The following is a 21838-nucleotide window of genomic DNA, read 5'->3' as shown; positions in this document are numbered from 1 at the left end:
GCAAAAATTACATTTCGTTTGATTTTAGGTTTAAATTTGTTTTATTCATAGTCTGTTGTAGAAATGGGTTCTATCTTTACTGATCAGCTATCCCTTTATGGGTTTATCTCTCATTCCTACTCTGTCATTGCAAATTCTGAACAGTCTCCATCTGAGTAAACCTGTAATTTCTGCACTTGGTTTCTGAATCTCCATGTTTTTAATGACATTTATTTTCATTTTTGCTGCAAATTAAATTGTTTTATTATACAAGATGGCCGCTATCGTTTAACCGGCTTGAAGCAGCTGTTCCGTTTTTTAGTGCCGTTTTCATGATATTTGTGCTTGTTGCCTGTTTTTATCTTCGTTAATGTGTTCATTATGTATTGGCTGTTAAATTCGTATGTGTTTCTTCATCTCCTTGTTTTGGAAACAAGAACAATTAGACTTTTTCTCAGCTGTCTTGCTCCACTGTTTTTAAACAAACTGCCATCACGTGATACTCGCCAGTCAGCCCGTTTATGCTACGATGGACCATCATTAATTGCTTCAAATGATCACTCCTTGGCTCTCCACTCTACATTGTGCTCTAGAGTAAACGAACAGGGACTACATTCATCATTACCTAAATGTAAACAGAAGCGGAAAAAAAAAAGTTGTTTCAAAGCTGGCCAGCATAGTACAGGAAGAAGAATCCCAGTTACCTTCCTTATTTTGGCTCAACAATTTAAAAAAATTTTTACCATTAATTTAGATAACCTAATTCAAATCCCTATTAATTCATCAACCTTTGTGTCAACTATCCAAGAAATACCTCATCGCATTGCATTATTCAATGCCCAGTCAGTAGGACCACCGGAAAAGCGCACAGAAATAGTTAATTTTATCAACGATCAAAATGTTGACATATTTTTCCTGACAGAAACATGGCTAAAAACATTAGGCGATGAACCCAACTGTGCGGATCTAACACCCACTGGTTACTCCATCAAGTCGTTCCCCCGTAATTCTCGCGGATGTGGAATTGCTGTCATCTCAAAGAAGTCCATGATAAAATGTCTTAACTACACCACGACATTCAATTTCGACCACACATCGTTTGAACTAGTCCAAACCACACTCACACTGGAGCAAAGGTCAGTCCATTTTTTCTGCCTATACCACTTTCCTCCTAGTAGAAAAAACAAGCTGGCTGACTCTCTCTTTTTGGAGCAGTTTCCGAATCTCCTGGACTATGGAAATTCGATAGGTGGCAACCTGATTATTCTTGGAGACTTCAACTTTCACTTTGACTGTCCCGGAAATTCAAATACATCAAAACTCATAGATTCCATTAATGTTTTCAACCTCAAACAGTCAGTTAACCAACCCACCCATAAACATGGTCACATTTTAGACTGGATTCTTCATAGACCTGATGATAACATTCTATGGTCCTCCCTGGTATCCCATGACCTTGCATCAGATCACCTCTGCATTATATGCCATCTTGACGTATCAGTCCCTAACCCTCCACCTTTATCTGCTACTAAGAGAAACCTTCGTATGATAAATAGAACCAAACTAATGCAAGACATCCAAGCTAACTTAACAACTTGCTTACCTCTTACCGTAGAACAACTCGATAACTGTCTGCGTTCATTGCTTGACAAACATGCCCCAGCTACCAAGTGCAGAGTATCAATTCAAAAGCGTTCTCCATGGTATAGCAGTGTTAGGGACCAGCTTTGCACTGCTAAAAGAGACCGCCGTAAAGCTGAGAGGCTCTGGCTTTCCACCAGACTCACTATTCATAAGCAAATCTATGAAGTAGCTAAGAAGAATGTCACAAATAAAGTCCATGCAGCGAAATCAACCCACTACACTACTAAGATCGTGGAAAGTTCCAGCTGCAAAGAGCTCTTCGAGATTACTAACAAGCTAATGTCAAGGAACAAATCAACACCACTTTCAATCGTCCTTCCGGACATGTTTGCAAATTTCTTCCTTACAAACCATTAGAGATAAGCTTGACACCACAATTTCAATTGACTCATCGTCACCATACAGTTGGGATACAGAATTTGAGCGGCAACCATTAGCAGCATTTGAACCTGTCTCTATGGATTTTGTACATACGATCATGATGAAGAGTGCACCAAAGTCATGTGAACTTGATCCAATTCCAACATCACTGCTGCTTGAGTGCTTAGATCCAGTATTGCCATCACTAACTAATTACCTCTCTCTCATCCGGGGAATTCCCATTAGTTTTCAAAACTGCCGTTGTAAAGCCTCTGCTGAAGAAACGAACACTAGACCATAACGATTTAAAGAACTACCGCCCAGTTTCTAATCTCCCGTTCATATAAAAAATCTTTGAAAAGGTTGTTCTATCCCAGCTTGTATCTCATCTTAATTCAAACAATCTTTTTAGCAAAGTACAATCTGCATATCACCCTTGCCACAGTATTGAAACTACTCTTCTGAAAGTAGTTAATGACATTCTCTCTGCTTTGGATAGCGGAAAGATTACAGTCCTCACCCTCCTTGATTTGTCTGCAGCATTTGACACAATAGACCATGATATATTATGTCACCGTCTCCAGCATGTATTTGGCATTCATGATACAGCCTTTAAAATAGGGAAAATGAATTTTGGCAGACAAGACCAAGTCATACCAAAGACTTACAAAAATGGTAATAACAGCTGCCTGTCTTGGCGCTCAGCATTACGAGGTTAGTGTTAGGACTGGGTGGGACATCATGCTTCATGTCTTCTATAAACTGTCACACTGCAGACATCATAGCGATATGACTGAATTTTTTTTTAAACTATGTTAAAAATCCAAATCACACACACACACACATTGTGATTTAAGTTTGTTATCAGATTAGATGATTGTACACATCCATAATAGTATAACACCCAAACAACAAAGGATGGTCGATATAACTTACATTCTCATTTTACTGGCTTAAATCAGGTATTAGCATTACCTTGTGACTTGCATGCCTGAGTGGTCTAAAGTGCTCTCCATTATGGATCACTGCCATCTCACCTATGTCTGCATGGGTTCACGTTTCGGATTCGGCCAATGTGTGTGTGTGAGAAAGCTTGCCAGTAGTTTCTTGTGGGTTGGTGGTTCTTTCTGGGGTTTCATTCACCATTAATACTGGCCGCCATGTATAGCCTAACGTGTGCTGAAAAATGGCGTTAAACCCACGAACAACAACAACCATACCTCATGTTTTAAAAAGAAAATCACTAACATTTCATGTTTTAGTTTTTGCCTGTTATGTGACATGCTACATTATCCAAAATCATGAAATTTGTTGAAGGGTGCATCATGATTAGCACTACTCCCTCATTTCTGTAGGTCATTATGCTAAAATCTTGAAATATTTCATGATGTGTAACTGTTAGCTCATTTTGATGTATTGCCTTTGGTTTATTTTGCATTGAACAAGTGTTTGAACTGTATGCATGTATATACTGTCCTGCCTAGAATGATGAAGGTGGCGCTCTACAGTTTCTTATTTTGCATAGAGTTAGGATTTTAAAGAAAAAGAATTTCCCCTGCTTTCCTCACTGGTTATACTGGCTATTTAAAAAAGACCTTGTATATCTTAGGTATAATTCAAAGAACCTTTAATTCCCTTTATTTTGGTATATGATTGATGGGTGTAATATGGGTTATAGAGTATACAGCTTGGCCTTATTCCAGATGTGCACCTTTCAAAAAAGTGCTTGCTCCACTTGGTCATTTTCACTTCCTGAACTTCAGAGGTAAATTGTATTTTAAAAAAGAGCCGATAACTTTTTTTACATTTTATATATTTGGTAATTCATTCATTGCCCTTTCAGAAGCTGGTATTGTCTAGTCTGGCAAAATTCATTTTCCCTGTTTTAATAGCTGCTATGGGTAGTGTACTTTAGACAAATTCAGGCTGATTGTTTAGCACAAGGGAGCATTCATTTTAGTTAGCAGTGTTTAAATCATGTACAATTTCTAAAAATACAATATCCAAAGAAATATCATCCACATTACATTAATGTAGCATAGAGGTATGCCACCAATAACTGGTGAGCTCCCCCAAAGCATGCTGAGGAGATGCATCTTGGTAAATGTTCTTGCAAAAAGTGGTCATTATGACCTTGATTTCATGCTTTATTTCCTTTAGTGAACTTTTTAAAAGTTTGTTTCTTATCTTCATATGAGAATTATGAAACCTGATCATTGGATGCATTGATCTTTGTACTGTACCCTTACAACCAAAGGTCAAGGTGACCTACATTTTATATTTACATTTGTGCTTTTTTATGGTAGGACTTCAAATATTTGTTTCTTTGTAAGGGTTTATCTTCCTAAATTTTGTTGTGCAGTTCTTTATATTTACATTTTTAGAACTTTACCAACCATTTAATTTTGTTTGGGGGGTCTGTGATTTTTCATTTACCTAAACAATATTGTTTCTTTTCAAGTAATATAATGAATATAATAAATAGGTTTTTCGTTTCTTTACAGTGGAGCAAGAATATATTTTGCAAAAATTAATCGAGACCTGGAAATTGTTTTCCCCCATAAATTCCAGCATTCCCCTTTTTTGAATAGTAAGACCATCAAGTATTAAGTGTCATTGTTCAGCTCATGAACAGACTGTATACATCCAAGCCTGCTGAGAAGGCCATTTCTGACAAATGCAGTTGGAATTACAATGTAGGACTATCACTTCTAATGATATGGAAGAATGAGAACCAGGCTAGAAATGGTTGAACATCAAATAAGATTGATATATATGGGTTTGGCTTGCCAGGAATAAGTTGATAATGAAACTAAAATCTGAAGCTGTATACAAAAAGTGCACTAGTGGACAGTAAGCATTTCATACATTGTCTTACCAGACATGGTATTATCAAGGTGATTACTGATATTTGAATTGTGTTTTTAATAAAGGCCATACAGGGTGTATGTCATTTGACAAATAAAATCGGACTAATAGGGACTAACAGCTGCCTCGTTAGGTGCTCACCATTAAGAACTTGGTGCTTGGACTGGTCGACCTGGTGTCAGAATAGTGTGGCTGGATGGGACATCTATCTTGCTACATGTATATGGCATCATGTCCAAGTGCTAGACATTATAAGCTGCCACTGCAGACATTGTAGCAATATAACTGAAAAATTGTTAAAACTACAGTAAAAATCCAAATTATACACTCAGACTAATAGCATTGGACAGTGTGGTAGCTTCACAAACTGACTTTAGGATAACTGGTTTAGAGAGAATAAATTAATCTCAATTTTTTTATTGAACTTTTGATATTTCTGTCACAGAACAAAATGCAGTTTGTTACAAGTAATTGGTACCCCAAAAAACAGAACTTGGTCTGCCTGGGCATCATGTGATGGTGGAGCAGGGTCTGTGTTTTGTGCAGTTGGACTTGTATGAGTTATATATGGTACTTGTGCTGTAGAGATTTGTCCTTGTCCTTGGCTACTATGATTGTATACTTTCTCATTGGGAATCAGCAGGCAGATATAATTACCACTTGACCCTGACATTGGGAGATGCTAGACTGATGTGTTAGTGATAATTTCTATCCTGCAAAACAGGCCCAGCTATACATTCTCTCAGGTTGTTATTGTGAAAAATATTATCTCATATAATGAATAAGGTGGAAAATATGCTTTTTTATTTTGGATTAGTATGTGCACAATTTGCCAACTTTTATGACTGCCGTGTTTATCATTCACAGAACTATAGTTTTTTATTCCATTAAATTCACCCTAAAATGTACTAGAGATGTGAAGTTTCATGCTGTGTCTGCTGAAGTAACCATGATTTAATCTGTGTTTATGTAGTTGAGACTGTTTCAGGGACATGGCTTATGCTTTGTTATTTGTATTTAATTACACGGTATTTGAATAGCAGCAAACAGTTTGATATGGTGTGGCAAAGGCCTTGTATAACCTTGAGTTACACAGATTTTATCTGCAATTACATTACCTGTAAAGTAGGAAGATTGAAAAGCACTATTAGATATGTACTATCGTATTTTAAATAAAGGGTACAATACATCAGGTGTTTTTATATGCCAGCCATAAGGTGGAGCATGCTGTGTTCTGTGCCATCTGTTACCAGTATAATACTTTTGCACAGTAACTGAAGTTGTCCACAGTTACCAACTTTATGGATGGCTTGCACTTGGGGTAAGGAAGAACCCTGTCAATGTCAGGGTCAAAAGCTCATTTGCACTAGGGATAATTTCACCCTATTAATTTTAAGCTCAAAAGGTCAATGTGACTTGGATGAAAAGAAGAAAATTGTTTCAGTATAACACATTCTCCACTATGCACAGTTATCTCAAACTTGGTGGATGGCTTGCGTTTGAAAACAAAACAAACCGTATTGCCTTTGGGTAGATTTGATGCATCTGATGTTTTATTTTAGTGCTTTTGATTTTGACAGGCTTAGTGAAATCTGTTTTAAACTGCTGCATTGTAGTTCGGCTAAATTTTTGAATATTCTGATTGTGGTTTAAAGCCTGCTATTGAGAACATGGCTTTTATCTTCTGAAGAAAATTATGTTAATTTTATCACTGATTTTTTTCGAGCCAATTAGCAGCCTTCATTCTTGTAAATAAAATATTCATTTTACCACCATATTTAGGCTGGTTCTGTATCGTGTGCAATGATTGGTTGCCAGTGACCATATACAAAGTCATCACAGTACAAAGCAAGATCTTTTGACATTCCAATTTGCAGAATGCACTATCAAATCAGGTTTATGCTGTACATTGTGTAATAGATATGCAGATTTATTATGCACTGGAAGACATGGAAAGATAAGGTGTGTGACTGTTTGCAGTGAAGACAGCTGTATACAGATATATTCAGTACTTGAGTTATTAAATATATAATATGCTTGCATGGGGACAGTCTTTTTATTAATTCTGCAAAGTTGGATAATAACATGTAATTAGTCTTGTTTGCAAGTTTAGCTAGGTTTATTATCAAGGACATGATTTTCTTATGATAAAAATATATATCTGGAAGTCGGCCAGGTGTTAAAAATATACCTGGATTGAGCTATGTTAGCTTGGTTGGTATAGTGTCAGCCTCTTAATCCAAAGGTCATGTGTTTGATGCCTGCCCATGTCAGTCCAGATTAGGTGCCACTGTGTGTCACTGGTAAAGGCATACAGCTCCCATTTCCTCTGCATAATATAATCAGTAAGGTGTTATGACCACTATACCTCCCAATAATGTGTTATAACCACTATACCTCCCAATAATGTGTTATGACCACTATACCTCCCAATAATGTGTTATGACCACTATACCTCCCAATAATGTGTTATAACCACTATACCTCCCAATAATGTGTTATAACCACTATACCTGCCAATGTGATGCGGTAGTATTTTATGTCCTTTTTATAAATGAAAAATAATGATCATGTTCAGAGAACAAATAGTTATATGTTGGTATTCCTTTGGATAATGCTTACCATATATAGTTGCTTATAAGTTGAGTCCAGCTGAACTGCACAGACCCAGATCTGCCAGCGCATAGAAGTTTGTTACAAGTAATCAGTAGAGCAAACAACACACTTTGATGTGCAGGTACATTATGCTATGGCAGATCACAATCTTTTTTGTTTGCAATTTGACAACTTGTAAGCAAGTATGTATGGTATTTTCTTTTCTTTTCAAGGAATAAATTATGATTAATGACAACTAAGAAACATCAGGCTATTGCAGACTGATTATGATTGTACAAAATTGGATAACCTGATACCAGGGACTAAATTTTACTGTCAGACAAGTCCCTGACCAGAAGAGTTTAGTCCTGGGTGACTGCAGTTAAAAAAAAAATAACCCCAATTTCATTTTAAGATTTTTATCCATCACCGTTTTTCTGGCAACATCGTCTTCTAGAGTAGCATTTTAGTTCCTAATTTGTGTTGGTAATCGTGCATTGTCAGTCTCTAAAATGTGCCAATGTGGCATGCTGAATGTAATTTTCCAAACATTGGAGAAAGACAGTTAGTAAGGAATGGTATTATTTTTATTAGAATTAAGTAAAGTACGGCAAATAAGTGATCAGTTGCTTGAATGTTAGGGCATCTTTATCATAAATATCTCTGTTTACTCTGTTCAGATCCTTTTTGCCAAATCTGCAACAGGTTCAAGATTATTCTTCTATCAGATATTTCTTTTATCTGAACAATTTTGGGTGTTTCTCGAAATACAAATATGGAGGGAAGGTGAATGGTTGCTTAGTCATATCATGTATACCATGAGTATGTAGAGTTCAGAATGATATAGAGACCTATAAGCATCTAGAGATTAAAATGGTCATGTCTTACATCCAGTATGGCTGCCATGATAACGGTCATGAAAATTTTACTGTCACTAATCCCACCGAATTATGACATGGTTGTCATCAATAGACTTATAATGATATCTTGTTTGTCCTAAATGAAAATGGTGCCATTCTGACATCCTATATGCTAACGAAGCTAATTTGAAAATCTTGTCACTGAAGAATATCAGAGATGGTTTCAAGACTCTGATGTTAAAAGGAAGAAGTGATCTTGAATATGTGCAAAATCCTTTTTGCCTGTTGAATGTCATTCCCATCAGGGGATTCTTGTTTTGTTTTGTGCAAATGTCTCTTCTTTTTGAAAACATGGTATTGTGCACCTATGGGTGCACTCTATCCAGTCATACATATCATACACAGGTTAAAACTGATGACATAAGTCCATATCAGTCTTTGCCTGACATTTGTTTTAAGGTTTTGACTGATTTCTTTCTTCCTGCCTGCCAGATACATTATACACTGAGTTTTGCAGAGAACTCCCAATTATTACATTGTCTTCGATTTTTATTTCTTCTAAACAAGGAAAGTCCTACATGTTCTTTTGTATCACCTGTAAATTATTGTTGTGACAAAATAATTACTTTACTCGAAATAATTCGCTTCACTAAATGTTAAATTTAAACAGTATTCACATAAATTAATAATTTTTTAAAAATTATACAATACAAAAATAAAAAATAAACCAGAACAGAAAAGTCATCCACAATTAATTTCAGTCCCAAGAGTGATCACTACGAATACTGTAACTTCATATGCTATAGCGCTATTCCCACAAAAGAAACTTAAACGAGTGAACACCTGGCATTTTTATACTGTATATACCAATGTTAATTACCATGGTTAAATTCAAATGAGGAGTGAAAATACATACCATGCAGAAAAAACTAATTCAGAATACATGTTTTATAATAATACTAAATGCTTTAAGAGTTGATAATAAGGGAATAAGGTCGGATATACAAAGAGGGGAAAATAGTTGTCACATGTAAGGTACCATGAGGCTGGCTGTGTTTTGGTACCTTTAGTTCAACAAAATTGGGAATCCTTTATTTGCCAATCAATTACTAGTGCTTGCATTACACATGGTTTCTTTGAATTACGACTGAGGGCCAGTCGTTTTCACAACATTTTTGCATCGATAAGGATTAACTTTTAATTAGTCGCACTAGCTTTCTTGCTTGTTTATTTAAGACTAATCTTATTGTGCAGTTTGACCACAGCCAGGGGGCCCCAAGTGGCCAAGTGGTCTAAAGCGCTGTTCGTTACAGATCACTGCCATCTCACCTCTGCGGCGGTTCGAGTCTTAAGATTCAGCCAATGTGGGCATGTGAGAAAGCTTGCCAGTAGCTTCTCGTGGGTCGGTGGTTCTTTCCGGGGTTTTCCGGGTTCTTCCTCCACCATTAATACTGGCCGCCATGTATAGCCTATCGTGCTGAAAAATGGCGTTAAACCCCACAACAACAACAATTGACCACAGCTGACCAGAATATGAAAATAGGGCACGACCGGGGGGGGGGCAGCAAGTCTTTTTTTTTGCGAATTTCATGCATATTGGACCCGGAAGATCAGTCAATATTTAGTGAAAACAAGGCTTTAAATATGCCACAAAAAATCTCCAGATTTGAGGTCCCAATCTTTTTTTTCTGTCTACCTTCTTGGCTTTTGGAAAGTTCATAGGTATGCCTTATAGCCTCTTTTACAAAATTACGGTAATCATGTTAATATTATGTAATAAAAGGCAATTACACATCAATGTATTGGTATAGGTGCCAGCTAAAATTCCTTCTTAACACAAGCCAGTTTCATGGTTTTAAGGATTAACTGGCCTGAAAGACAAATTCGCCGACTATCAACAGAGGAGACTCCTAAACGCTACTCAGACATTATGGATTAACTGGAAAGACAAATGATATACTCAACCCTACACTGAAGCCCTTTCAAAAGATTTCTCACTGGGACATTAGGACTACCTGCATTTATGGGTTTTCACAAAGATAAAGAAAGAATACAAACCTCTAAATTGACTGCATATGTAAGTCAAGGTTAGTGGTTTCGATCTGTTTTTTTGAGATGTGGTCGTTCATAGCAGTGTCAAAATGCATATTTTGCCAAGACATCGCAGTTGCTGGTCGCATTCGCAGGTGTTCACTCATAACAGAGCCTTTATATAATAAAATCAATCCATGCATTACGATTGTTTTTGGAAATGACAGGTGGTCGCTCATAACAGTTTTTACTGTGCATATAATTTTCTATCACTTAATGGAGTGGCTCCATAAACATTATCACCTTGCAACAAGAACTGCATTTTTTTTAAATGGCTTTCTAGTGAGGAAGTTCTGTACATTGCCAGTCAACTTAAAGAACATGACCCATAAACAGATATGTATCACTGATTTTGTGGGTCTTGATTTGTTGCATGTCCCCACTAAATTTTTTCATACTGTACCTTTAATAATTGTATAGAAAACTGCAACCATAGTTCAATATTATTTATTCACTTGGGGATAACAGGCAGTTTAATTAAGCAAATAATCCCCTGAACAGACAAACCTTGGTATAACAGTGAATTTCATTTTGGGTTCAGTCAGTGTTGAGTTCAGTATTGCTGCAATTTGAGGCACTTGAAAATGCACCATGACTTGCAGCTTGGTTGCAGATTTCTAGTTTTCATGATTTTCAACTTATTTTCCAGAATCCAGCCAGGAGAGTGATTATTCACAAGAAGAATCTCCGCAGAAAGGTTCTTCCCCTCCAAAACCACTAGTGAAGGACAGAGAAAAGGAGCAGGACTTCCAAGAGGAGTCTCAGTTACAACAGTCAAAAAAGGCTGAAGAGCCCAGAAACAGAGAGGAGGTCAATATGGGAACAAGGAGAAAATTTTCTTCCCACAGCACTGAGGAAACGGGAAATCAGGAGAACACTGAACCAGTTTCAAAAGGTAAAAGGACACGCACCAGGTCTCAGAGAGAGTCAGAGAGGGAAACGGGGGATGGTGCTTCACCAGTGAAGGAGGTGGCTCAGAAACCAGCTGAGGAATCCCACAGAGGAGAAGAAAGAGTGCTGGAGGAAAGAAACATGCAAGAAAAGGAAGACCATGATGCAGAAAGACAGGATACAAAAACAGAGGAGAGTAACAGAGAGGTAACAAAGGAGGGAGTGAAGTCAGAAGGAATGGATATTAGTTCTAGAGATCAGACTAAGAAGAAATATGTGGAGAAAGATGTTAAGGCCAAAGCTAATGAAACACCAATGGAAACTGAAGGTAAATCAAAATGGCAATAAGTACCCACAAATCGCCTACCAATTTGTGTACCCACCAACCGTTCACCCAGTAAAATTGTGACACTTTTGAAGACACTGATTAACTCATTCTGCATTTGTGATTTTTGTCATTTTCACCTGAAAGGAGGGTAGGAAACGCATTTTGGAAATTAATTCTAAATACATCCAAATACATCTGGTTCCAAGATATATTTTGTTGTTTACCTTGATGTGCTAGAAATGTGATATTTCACTGGCTGTTTGGCCTGTGCATGTGCAGAAGGGTAAATGGGGGGGGGGGGTATTGGACCCATCAGTTTAGTCTCCTGGCCACTTCTTACTCCCAATTCCCAGTGTATCATACTTTTTGCAGAGGTTCATCTGTCTGTGTGTGCAGTTCAGATCACAGGCCAATATGTCTAAAATCAAGACACAAAATTTGATTCTGACGATGGCCAAATTTTTTATGAAAATAATCCAGGTCACAAAAGCTAGGATTCTCCCTCAGCAATTTGTAATCCAAGTTGAAAGCCCAGATTATTCATTATCATTGTAGAGCGACATCTGTCTGATTTTCTGTGATACTACCCACTTTGGTGTATCTTAAATGGCCTTGACGCTATAGAGCTTGGAAGTAGCATACATCCTCATCATGCCTGTAGGTGGGATACGGCTGAATGAGTTAATGGAACATAATGTTGCTTGGAAGCAATTTAGATGCTGTCTGTGTAGCATGTTTGATTGTTTTGAGGCATTAAGCTTGAAATTTATTTTTCCTGAGCATCATGGATATTTTTGTAATACAATATATATTTGCTAATGAATCCAACTGCAAGTTGCACAGATCCAGATCTACAGGCACATAATGCACCAGCAGATCTGGGTGTGTTCAGTTTGTTAGGAGTAATCAGTAGAATATACAGCTTAGACTCTGATATTTAGGCACATTATAATACATAGATCAGGATCTTTATTGTTTGCAGGTTGATTCAACTTGTGTATGAGTATATACGGTAAGTGGTATTAGTATTCCAGGGAAGATGATTAATTTTATAATGATGATCTCGACTTAAAGATGCTCCAGTAATGCCAATCTTTAAACAAATTGTTCTCTCTGAGACCATCCATAAAAAGTACAGATTTTTAATTTAGGGTAACCATTGGATGGGGAGGCCACATGGCTATTCACATTATTTAAATTCATGCTGTGGGCAGAAAAAGAAAAGAAAGATCTTTCTGGTTGGCTGACCATCCCTGTTTTTGATTGATGACCCTAGTATATTTTGCCCCCATGAGATTAAAAAAAATCCAGAAATTGATTTGTACATCTACTTGAGCTTGTTTAGCCCAGTGCTTGAAGTGCTTAGTACAATATATATATATATATATATATATATATATATATATATATATATATATATATATATATATATATATATACGAATGATTATAATATCTATAATGTCTATATACAAAAAAATACAAATCTACTTACCTACTTAATTTTGAAACCAGTGTATTAGGAACCACACATTTTTTGCCTCACTACTTTTTGGGTTTGGCATGGAAACAGGATTTAGAGTTTGGATCTTTTTTATGGCTTTTTTAAATATGAAAATAGTGAAATACTTAGACCTAAACTGTAGTAATAAAAGTATAAATTCTTAGTGATCATCTGTTGATGGTATTGTCCTGTTTTGTGCTGAAATAAAGTAGTTGCATTTAACTCCATTTCTTCAATATTATTGCACGAAAAGTTATGTAACTTCATTGATGCAAACACTTTAAGACTACATGTGTTTCTGATTGCTAATACAAATATTATTGCTAATAGTTTTTCATATCGATTTTTCATGTTCCAGCAATTTGTAGCTCTGCTGAACATGGACCAGAAGAGCTTATGCAATTGTCTTTTTGTCATATGATATCCACCTGTTCCTATGCCAGACCTGCCAACTATGGAATTATGATCATTGCCAAAAATTCCGGATATTTGGTTGATCCATGTTTGATTTGGATCTGGAATTCATATTAGTAGCAGCACCCCAGATGCTTTAAACTGCACCTATTTGTTCATGCAAAGCATCTGCATGATCAAACTGTTGATTATATAATATTTTTTATAAATGCCCTCCAGAAAGTGATGCATGTTTAAGACGAAAGGAAAAATAAGCTTCCCTTTGTTATCTGCTTGGTCCTAAATGAAAATGGTGCTGATCTAAGTCATTTATTGCTGCCATGGCAGCCACCTTGAAAATCTTGTTTTGGGTACTCCTTTGAATGAATGGTTATGTTTTATGGAGTGTTCATGAAAAGAATTCTTACGATGTCTAGCTGGTCCTAAATGAACATGATGCAGATCTGGTGTTCAATATGGCTTACACTGAATGAAAAGTCATATTGACATGAGGTTTTTACCTGACGACTACTTCTGATGTCCAATTGGTATTAAAATGGAAAAGGTGTTGATCCAGCATCCAATATGGCAGCCATATAAAAAAAATCTAGTTACTTGCTACTCCTCCTGTTTTGGAAAGTCAAATCTTGATACTATGTTATCTCTACTTCTGTCCAAGTCAATGGCTTTATCAACATGGAGTTTTCACCAGTAGAAAGAAATGTTGTGATACCTAGTTCATCCTAAGTGAAAATGGTGTCATTTATAAATCTAATATGGCTGCCATGATGACTGCCTTATAAATCTCATCCTAGATGGGTGATAATTATTACATGGGGGTTTCACCACAAGACTTATGACATCAGTGTTGTCCTAAATAACAATAGTGTCAAGCTGGTATCCATTATGTGTGCTGCAGCAGTAATTGGGAAAGATTTTCGCTGAAGAAATTTTGAGATTTCATCACTCAAGTTAAAAGTAAGATATAGTCTTAATTCTTTTTGTCCAGCAGAACATCAGTAATGTTGATGGACTCTTTAAGTTCAACCCTGTCACATAATTCGAATAATGGTTGCATCTGTGTTTTGGAGTACAAATCACTGTTAAAAGTAGATTAATGTGAGCTATTTTATGTTCCAATGATCATAAGATAAATAAATTTTCTCTTTTAGTGTACCATTTTTATTGTTCTTTTTATTTTAACAATCACTATTTTCTAGATGCACAGCAAAGAAAAACAAAATCTGATAAGAAAGGTGACAAGAAGGGTGAAAAAAGAAGAAGTAGATCCTCCAGCTCATCGTCAAGATCAAAGTCAGGATCAAGATCTTCAAGGTCAAGTTCAGAGTCTCCCCCAAGATCCAAACTTAAGGGAAGGGTAGAAAGAAAAAGATCATCATCCTCCAGAGACAGATCAGAATCTCCACCAAAATCTAAATTGAAAGGCAAAGGTGAGCGTAAAAGGTCATGGTCATCTTCAAGGTCAAGTTCAGAATCACCACAAAAGTTCAAAGGTCAGGTGCAGAAGAGAAGATCGCGCTCAGATTCTGAATCCCACTCTCGATCTCCAGAGAAGAAAAAGACTAAGCCAGCAAGAAGGAGGTCAAGTTCCAGCTCATCTTCCAGAAGTAGGTCCAAAAGCAAGGAGAAGTCAAGATTAAGGTAGTTTTCTTCTTTTTTTTTACTTTGAAAAATGAGTTGCTTGATTCATTGCTTTTAATCCTAAAACATGTAACATAGGGTTATCATCAAAAAAAATTGTATGATGTGAACTTACTTTTAAGTAAAAATGGTTTTGATCTGGGGTCCATAAAGGCTACCACATTGGCCAGCTTGAAATTCTTATCACTAGTTCACCTGAAGGAATGGTCATATCATTGCAGGGTTTTCACTTAAAGGCTTCTTATGTTTTGTTGACATTAAATTAATATGGTGCTGATCTGACATGCAGCATGCGGCTATCTTGAAAATCTTGATTTACCTCTTAAAGAGAAAGTAATTTTGACATGGGGGTTTCATCAGGAGAGTTCTTGTAGTGTCTTCTTGGTCTAAAATGAAAATGACTAACCTTCAATATGGCCACTATTGGTGGCTATCTTGAGAATATTGTTATCTCTACTCCTTCCAAATGGATGGCAATTTCATATTTGGTTTTTTCACAGATAGACTTCTTATGATACCTAGTTGGTCCTAAATGAAAATAGGGCCAGTCATATATCCACTATGGTTGCAACGATGGCTGTCATGAAAATCTTGTTGTCACTACTCCCCCAAATGGATGATCATTATGACATAGGGTTTTCACCAGGAGATTTTTAATGTCTACTTTGTCCTAAATGGAAATGGTGCCAATCTGTTAGCCAATATGTCCACCACAGCAGCTTATTTGAAAATCTTGTTTTCACTGAAGTATATCTGATGTTTTCAACACTAGGCACTTAAAAGAAGAAATGGTCATATCTTGTGCAAATTCCTTGACCTAATTGAGCATCAGTCTTTTGTTATACACCCACCTTAAGCAGACCTGCCAACCCTCACAGTTTGACCTTAAATCTTATGTCATGGGTTCTAAAGCTTGATTACACATTTCAAAATTGTAATGTAATTTCAACTAAAAGAAAGATGAAAGATGGTTTCACTTAAAAGGAGTATGATGCTGTTTACCACATGGCATACATAATAATGTGCTGTCTTGTTTCTTCTTTTTTTAATGCCCCACTTCGACAATTTTTGATTGTGAAGCATTTTCCTCTCTGATACCTTCATTTATGTTTGCATTTAAGTCAGTTTTCAGATACTATGCTATGACCTAGATCAGTTTTCAGATACTGTGCTATGACATAGATCAGTTTTCAGATACTGTGCTATGACATAGATCAGTTTTCAGATACTGTGCTATGACATAGATCAGTTTTCAGATAGTGCTATTCTCTTATAGGTCAGTTTTCAGATAATGTGGTATGACATAGATCACTTTTCAGATACTGTGCTATTCTCTTATAGGTTAGTTTTCAGATACTGTGCTATGACATAGGTCAGTTTTCTGAACTGTGCTATGAGATAGGTCAGTTTTCAAATACTGTGGTATGACATAAATGGGTCAATTTTCAGATACTGTGGTATGATATAGGTCAGTTTTCAGATACTGTGCTATGCTCTTACATTGGTCAGGTTTCAGATGCTGTGCTGTTACATAAATTTTCCATGAGCATATTTCTATTTCTTCCTGGAGCTTTTGATGGTTATCTAATGTACAGTTTGCTTTTTTGAGAAGCCTTCACATTTACATTCAGATGTGTGAGCTATTTTAAATAACTATTTTGTAAGTTGTCAATCATCAAAAGTATGTATATAAAAATTGTCGGCAGCCATTAGACCAGAAGTTGGGGGAATGGCTTTGAATGATTGCGTCAGTATACCTTGAATGAGTTTATATAGACATGATGCAGATACTGATTCTCAGATAGTAAAATATGGGATTTATCCATTTCTTGGTTGTGATAAATACTTTAAACATATTGATGTGCCAGAAGAAATTATTCCATACTTTATTTGCCATAAAACCACAAGAAACTCAATCAAATCATGCAGTATATTGATAATGCCTAAAATTTAATGTTTTTATCAATTTCTGGATTAGGTATGAAATTATGTATTGTATCAGTATTTATGACAGTACACTAACTGATGTAATCTATTATCATTAAATAGCAAATTTTCAAAATGGCAAACTTATGACCCACCAATTCACCATTTTCAGGACTCCATGTCGAGGTCCCATTAATTATGTAGCTTTTTTGCTTGTAAGTTAAATATATAGTAATATACTGTGTCATTTGTTTTCAGATCAGCTGATTCAAGAAGCAGTTCTTCAAGGTCAAGGTCCCGATCACAATCTAGGTCTCCTTCAAGGTCACCAAAATTGAGGTCTCCACCAAGTTCAAGACTGAAGTCACAACCTCTAAATACTGTGGTTTGTATAGACTATATAAGCACTTTATTAATTCTCTCTATGGCCGTTGTTGCAATATTAAAGTTTACGTAGAAGATAAGATGACCATCGATGTTTGCTTATTTATTATATTTTATCTTTCAAGAATGTGAAAGATAAGGTCAGGAAAATTGGTTTTAGTTAATATGAAGTTTCTTGATGTCATATGCAAGTTACTTGCTGTATGAAAATGCTATGTGGGTATGTACTAGTCTGTATGCATTTTATTTTCAAACCTGCCATGGTGGATGCTCGATGTAGCAGCCATTATGGTATTTGTGTGCATGTCTTTACAAATATTACTATAGCAACCTCTGTGTTCACATTTGTTTGGTACTATCCTTGAATTTCCTTGTATTTGAGTACCATTTTATTCCATTCTCTTTAATATTTGGGATATAGTGCCAGTATGCACTTATCTTCTGTCATCCTGGTTTATGGGTCATCCCTAGGTGTGTGGATTTCCCATGTTTTTACAGGGATACCATATTTAGCAGGAGATTACCTTTTATGATGCAGTTTTTTGCTTTGCTTTCATCTTGTTGAGTGAAAGAAAGAAATTGCCTAAAATAGTTTATTTATTGCCTTAGTGCATTCTTCAATTTGGTCACATTCTGGGATCCTTTTGGCCATAGAAGCCTGGAAATTAATATGTGAACAAGTTTTGGTGGGTACAAAACTTTCACCAAAAGCTAGTAATTGTGACCTATATTTTAAATATTGACTTTTTGCCAGTTTCAAGTCCACTGTTTGTCACAGCAATGTGCAATGCCAGTCTGCCAAAAGTATGGCCTACAGTTGGGCCTGCCTTGTAGGAATATCCATATGTCAGTCACTTTTAGCATCTATGTGCTTTTCCATATGCTATTTACACTCTTGATTATCCTTAGATTTGGGAGTTTGTTCAGAAAAATGCCTTAACAAAGGTTATAAGGAACAGGTTTTGCACATCTGTGCCTTGATGAAAGAAAATAATTATTATGCAGATATCAGGTAAATAAATACAATGTTCCCGCTGATGTTGTAAAAATTATGAACTATAATTTCAGAATGAATGCAGGACATCAAAACTGATTTCATGTAACTTGTAATCTTAAATAAGCCATAGGATGTCCAACATGTTACCTATAATTCCATAGTGTATCTAGTCACATTGTCAAAGCTGGGAATTTCTTTCAAATATAAAGTCCTTGGGTACACCAGACATGTACCAAAGTCATTGTTTTATTTCAGAAATTCGTATTGATTCCTTGCTTAACACTTGGTCCGCACTCAAACAACAGCAAGTTATGTGAACGTTTAAATAATAATGTTTCTCAGGGTTGCTTGAAGAATTTGAGTCGGCTTCTATAGCAGACATAGGGCGATGGCTGTGGTGGCAATATTTGATAGGATCACTGTAGGAACATGTAACCAGATCTTGCTAATTTATTGTGTACGCGTGATCATTCTTTGGTCCTGACTTCTAAGGTGATGTTTCTTAAGGTCAAGGATTTACGTTGTATTTCCTTCCCATCCCCATCATGATACGTCAACATTTTTATTTTGATAACTCTCAAACCATTGACAGTATCTTAACCAGTCTAGTTACACATGTTAAGCAAGTTGCATAGAAGTGCCCTTTGATCTTAGATATTCCATATTGATTATTTTACATGATATCCCATATTAATATTTTATATGTTGCCTATATTCATTTTTTTTTTTTACCGTGGAAATAATGGGTATTACAACTAGTGCAATATATACTCGCTCATAAGATGACTTGACTGTAAGCCAAACCTCTTCCTCTTTTGGGGCTGTACAATTCTAATTTCTCTTGGGTCCTCCTATAGGTCAAGGAGTATTATGCATGTCAGATCCATCTGTAACAGGTAACAGATTGTCAGTGAATTGGAGGTGAACTTTGGATAAAAAACAAACCAAACTGGATCAGTTGATAAATAGATAGGAAATAACTGGTGTAAAATAAAGGCAGTTATATTATTTTGTGAAATATGTCACATATATTAACAGGTTACATTTTGTCTTAGTCTAATCAAAATCCATAGAAATGCGTAGTGTTTGACATTTTAAATCCATGAATACTGTTGTAGGTCAACTACCAGTATAAAGATCCAATATATAAATTCCATACATCTAGAAATATACAATATAAGTAAAGTTCACAGTTTTATGATTCATGAAATCCTATAAATGCCACTGTCTAGTGTCGTCTGGATACAAGTGCAAGAATTCATCCTTGTCTTCTGATTTACCGAATAAAGTTGTGGTATGGTCATCATATACATAATCTGACTCTAATTCCTCATCTTGACTGTCATCTGTGGGTGCTTATTTGGAGACTGTGGTTGGACCATGTAAATCATTAAACAGTCTGAAATCTTTTGAAAGATGTGCTACAGCATAACAGTTATCAGTTGTGTGTCATGATCACAGGGTTTAGATAAAAACCCATTTTTAACTGCGTACAAGACTGCTTGGCATATGTGCCAACCATTGTGCTTTTGGCATAATCTTCTTTCACTAAATTACGTTTTGCGCTTCCCTATATATGGATTATGCCTTTTTGGTACATTAAAAAAATAAGATAAAAATATAGCAATAAAAAGTTGTTTTTGTTATATTTCTTATCATCTCAATAATTTCACTCATAAATTTGAATAGATTCTCAAAAAGATGACTACTGCTTAAGATTAATTTAAGAGTGTTATTTATAACAACTACATGTATATATGACCCCGTTTGAAGAAAACAGACTTGTTTCTTCAGATATGAACTTTACCTCACAGATTCATTTTATTGATAAGCTAACTGGTTAGCAGACCAGTCTTTACTTTTAAACAAAATGTCACTAGTTGTTAAGTAAAACACTTTATGATGTGAGTTGTGGAAGTTATATGACTGGCTGATAATGAAAATGGACAAATCAGCACCACTTTGCACAGTTTATAAACAAGAATATAACAGTAATGTAAAACAGCACTCTGAACACATGACCATGCTCAATGCAGAATTCCAGTTCATAATCATTCAACAAAAAGTGACACATGTAGACTAGGTAAAGAAGTGCTGATTATAAATATGGAATTTGCCCTTTGTGACAAGTATTTTGATCAGCTGCAAAACAAGGTTAATAAAGTAAATGTATCTTTTTCATACATGTTGTAATTATGGCATGTAATATAAAGATTACACTTTTTACACCCAAATTACACTTGTTCCCCACTTATAATAGCAATATTTATGCTTGTACCCCCTTGGGAGGTTGGCATGTATGACTTGGCACTGAACAAGTATAAAATTCATAGCTTGGTCAGTGGGTTATCAGCTGGAAAACTAAGTGGGTGCTGCCTTTACAAGCTATGGGATTAAGATCAGATGATAACAGGAAGTTGTAGGGACTCTACTTGGCACTGAACAAATTGTAGGGACTCTACTTGGCACTGAACAAGTTGTAGGGACTCTACTTGGCACTGAACAAGATATCAAATTTGCAGTTCAATTGATAGACTGTCAACTGGAAAACAGGGTGTTGCCTTTTCAAACTAAAGGCTTATAAGCACGTGTATTGGCAGATAAGTTTGGATTTAAGTCTGGTTTTTGAAAATGGCAAATATAAACCAAATCAAAATTGTTTGTATCCAACACTGTTTTTAGAGCAAAGCACAAAATATAAAAATATAGGTGGTTCAGATTTGCATGACAATCGCAGCAATATACTTTGTAGTAAACACTCATGGTAAGCAATATTGATGGCACCACTTTGCAAAAATATTGAATTTAGTATTGTGAAATTATTAAAATAAAAATAAATGTAGATATAAGTATTGTATAATGAATACCATAATGAAACAGATAAACACAGTGCATACCATCAATTTATTTCTTGATAGGAATAGTGGCATGAATCATTTTTAGTTTTAAAAAAATGTCAACTTTCAGGTAAGTATATACGTGGTATATAAATTGTAAATGCTGAGTAGTATAACAAAAATTGAGAGTACTGGATAATAATGTGCTTTTAGTCTTTACATAAAGTTCTGCTCAGAAATATGTCAGCTGTTGGCTCTTGATTCTACAGGTCCGCGATGAATCCAGTTTTCATACAGCGTCTGAGGATACACCAATCAAGGACCAGACATGTTCACCAGAGCAAAGGTAAATGTTTAAAAGCATGCATTATGGATTAAAAAAATAATCACTGAAATAAAAATAGGACTGATGTCACCTGTTTGGTTTTTTTTAACTAGAAGTCTTCTTGGTCCTTAATAACGAGAATGCCTGGCTTGACACCCAGGAAAATTGCATCTTTTCATCTTGATAAAATGGATT

The 21838-nt window shown here is 35.8% G+C and overlaps 1 protein-coding gene across 4 annotated transcripts in view; it reads left to right on the top strand.

The window, feature by feature from the left end:
* Positions 1-21838, top strand: part of LOC149780837 (uncharacterized) — an 83740-nt gene that overhangs the window by 24523 nt on the left and 37379 nt on the right. For 3 of the 4 annotated variants that reach the window (XM_089937899.1, XM_089937898.1, XM_089937902.1), the window contains 4 exons: positions 11047-11616; positions 14733-15174; positions 17359-17485; positions 21588-21664. In XM_089937899.1, the coding sequence (XP_089794025.1) occupies positions 11047-11616; positions 14733-15174; positions 17359-17485; positions 21588-21664 (1216 nt within the window). Of the gene's footprint in view, positions 1-6141; positions 6173-11046; positions 11617-14732; positions 15175-17358; positions 17486-21587; positions 21665-21838 lie in introns of those variants that run through there. The other variant, XM_089937900.1, reaches the window with a different exon arrangement.

The sequence above is a fragment of the Sinohyriopsis cumingii genome, chromosome 16 (assembly GCF_028554795.1).
Source record: "Sinohyriopsis cumingii isolate HCF-2022 chromosome 16, ASM2855479v2, whole genome shotgun sequence".
Lineage (NCBI taxonomy): Eukaryota > Metazoa > Mollusca > Bivalvia > Unionida > Unionidae > Sinohyriopsis > Sinohyriopsis cumingii.
The sequence above is the reverse complement of the archived record's forward strand: the minus strand, read 5'-3'. Positions and strand labels throughout refer to the sequence as shown.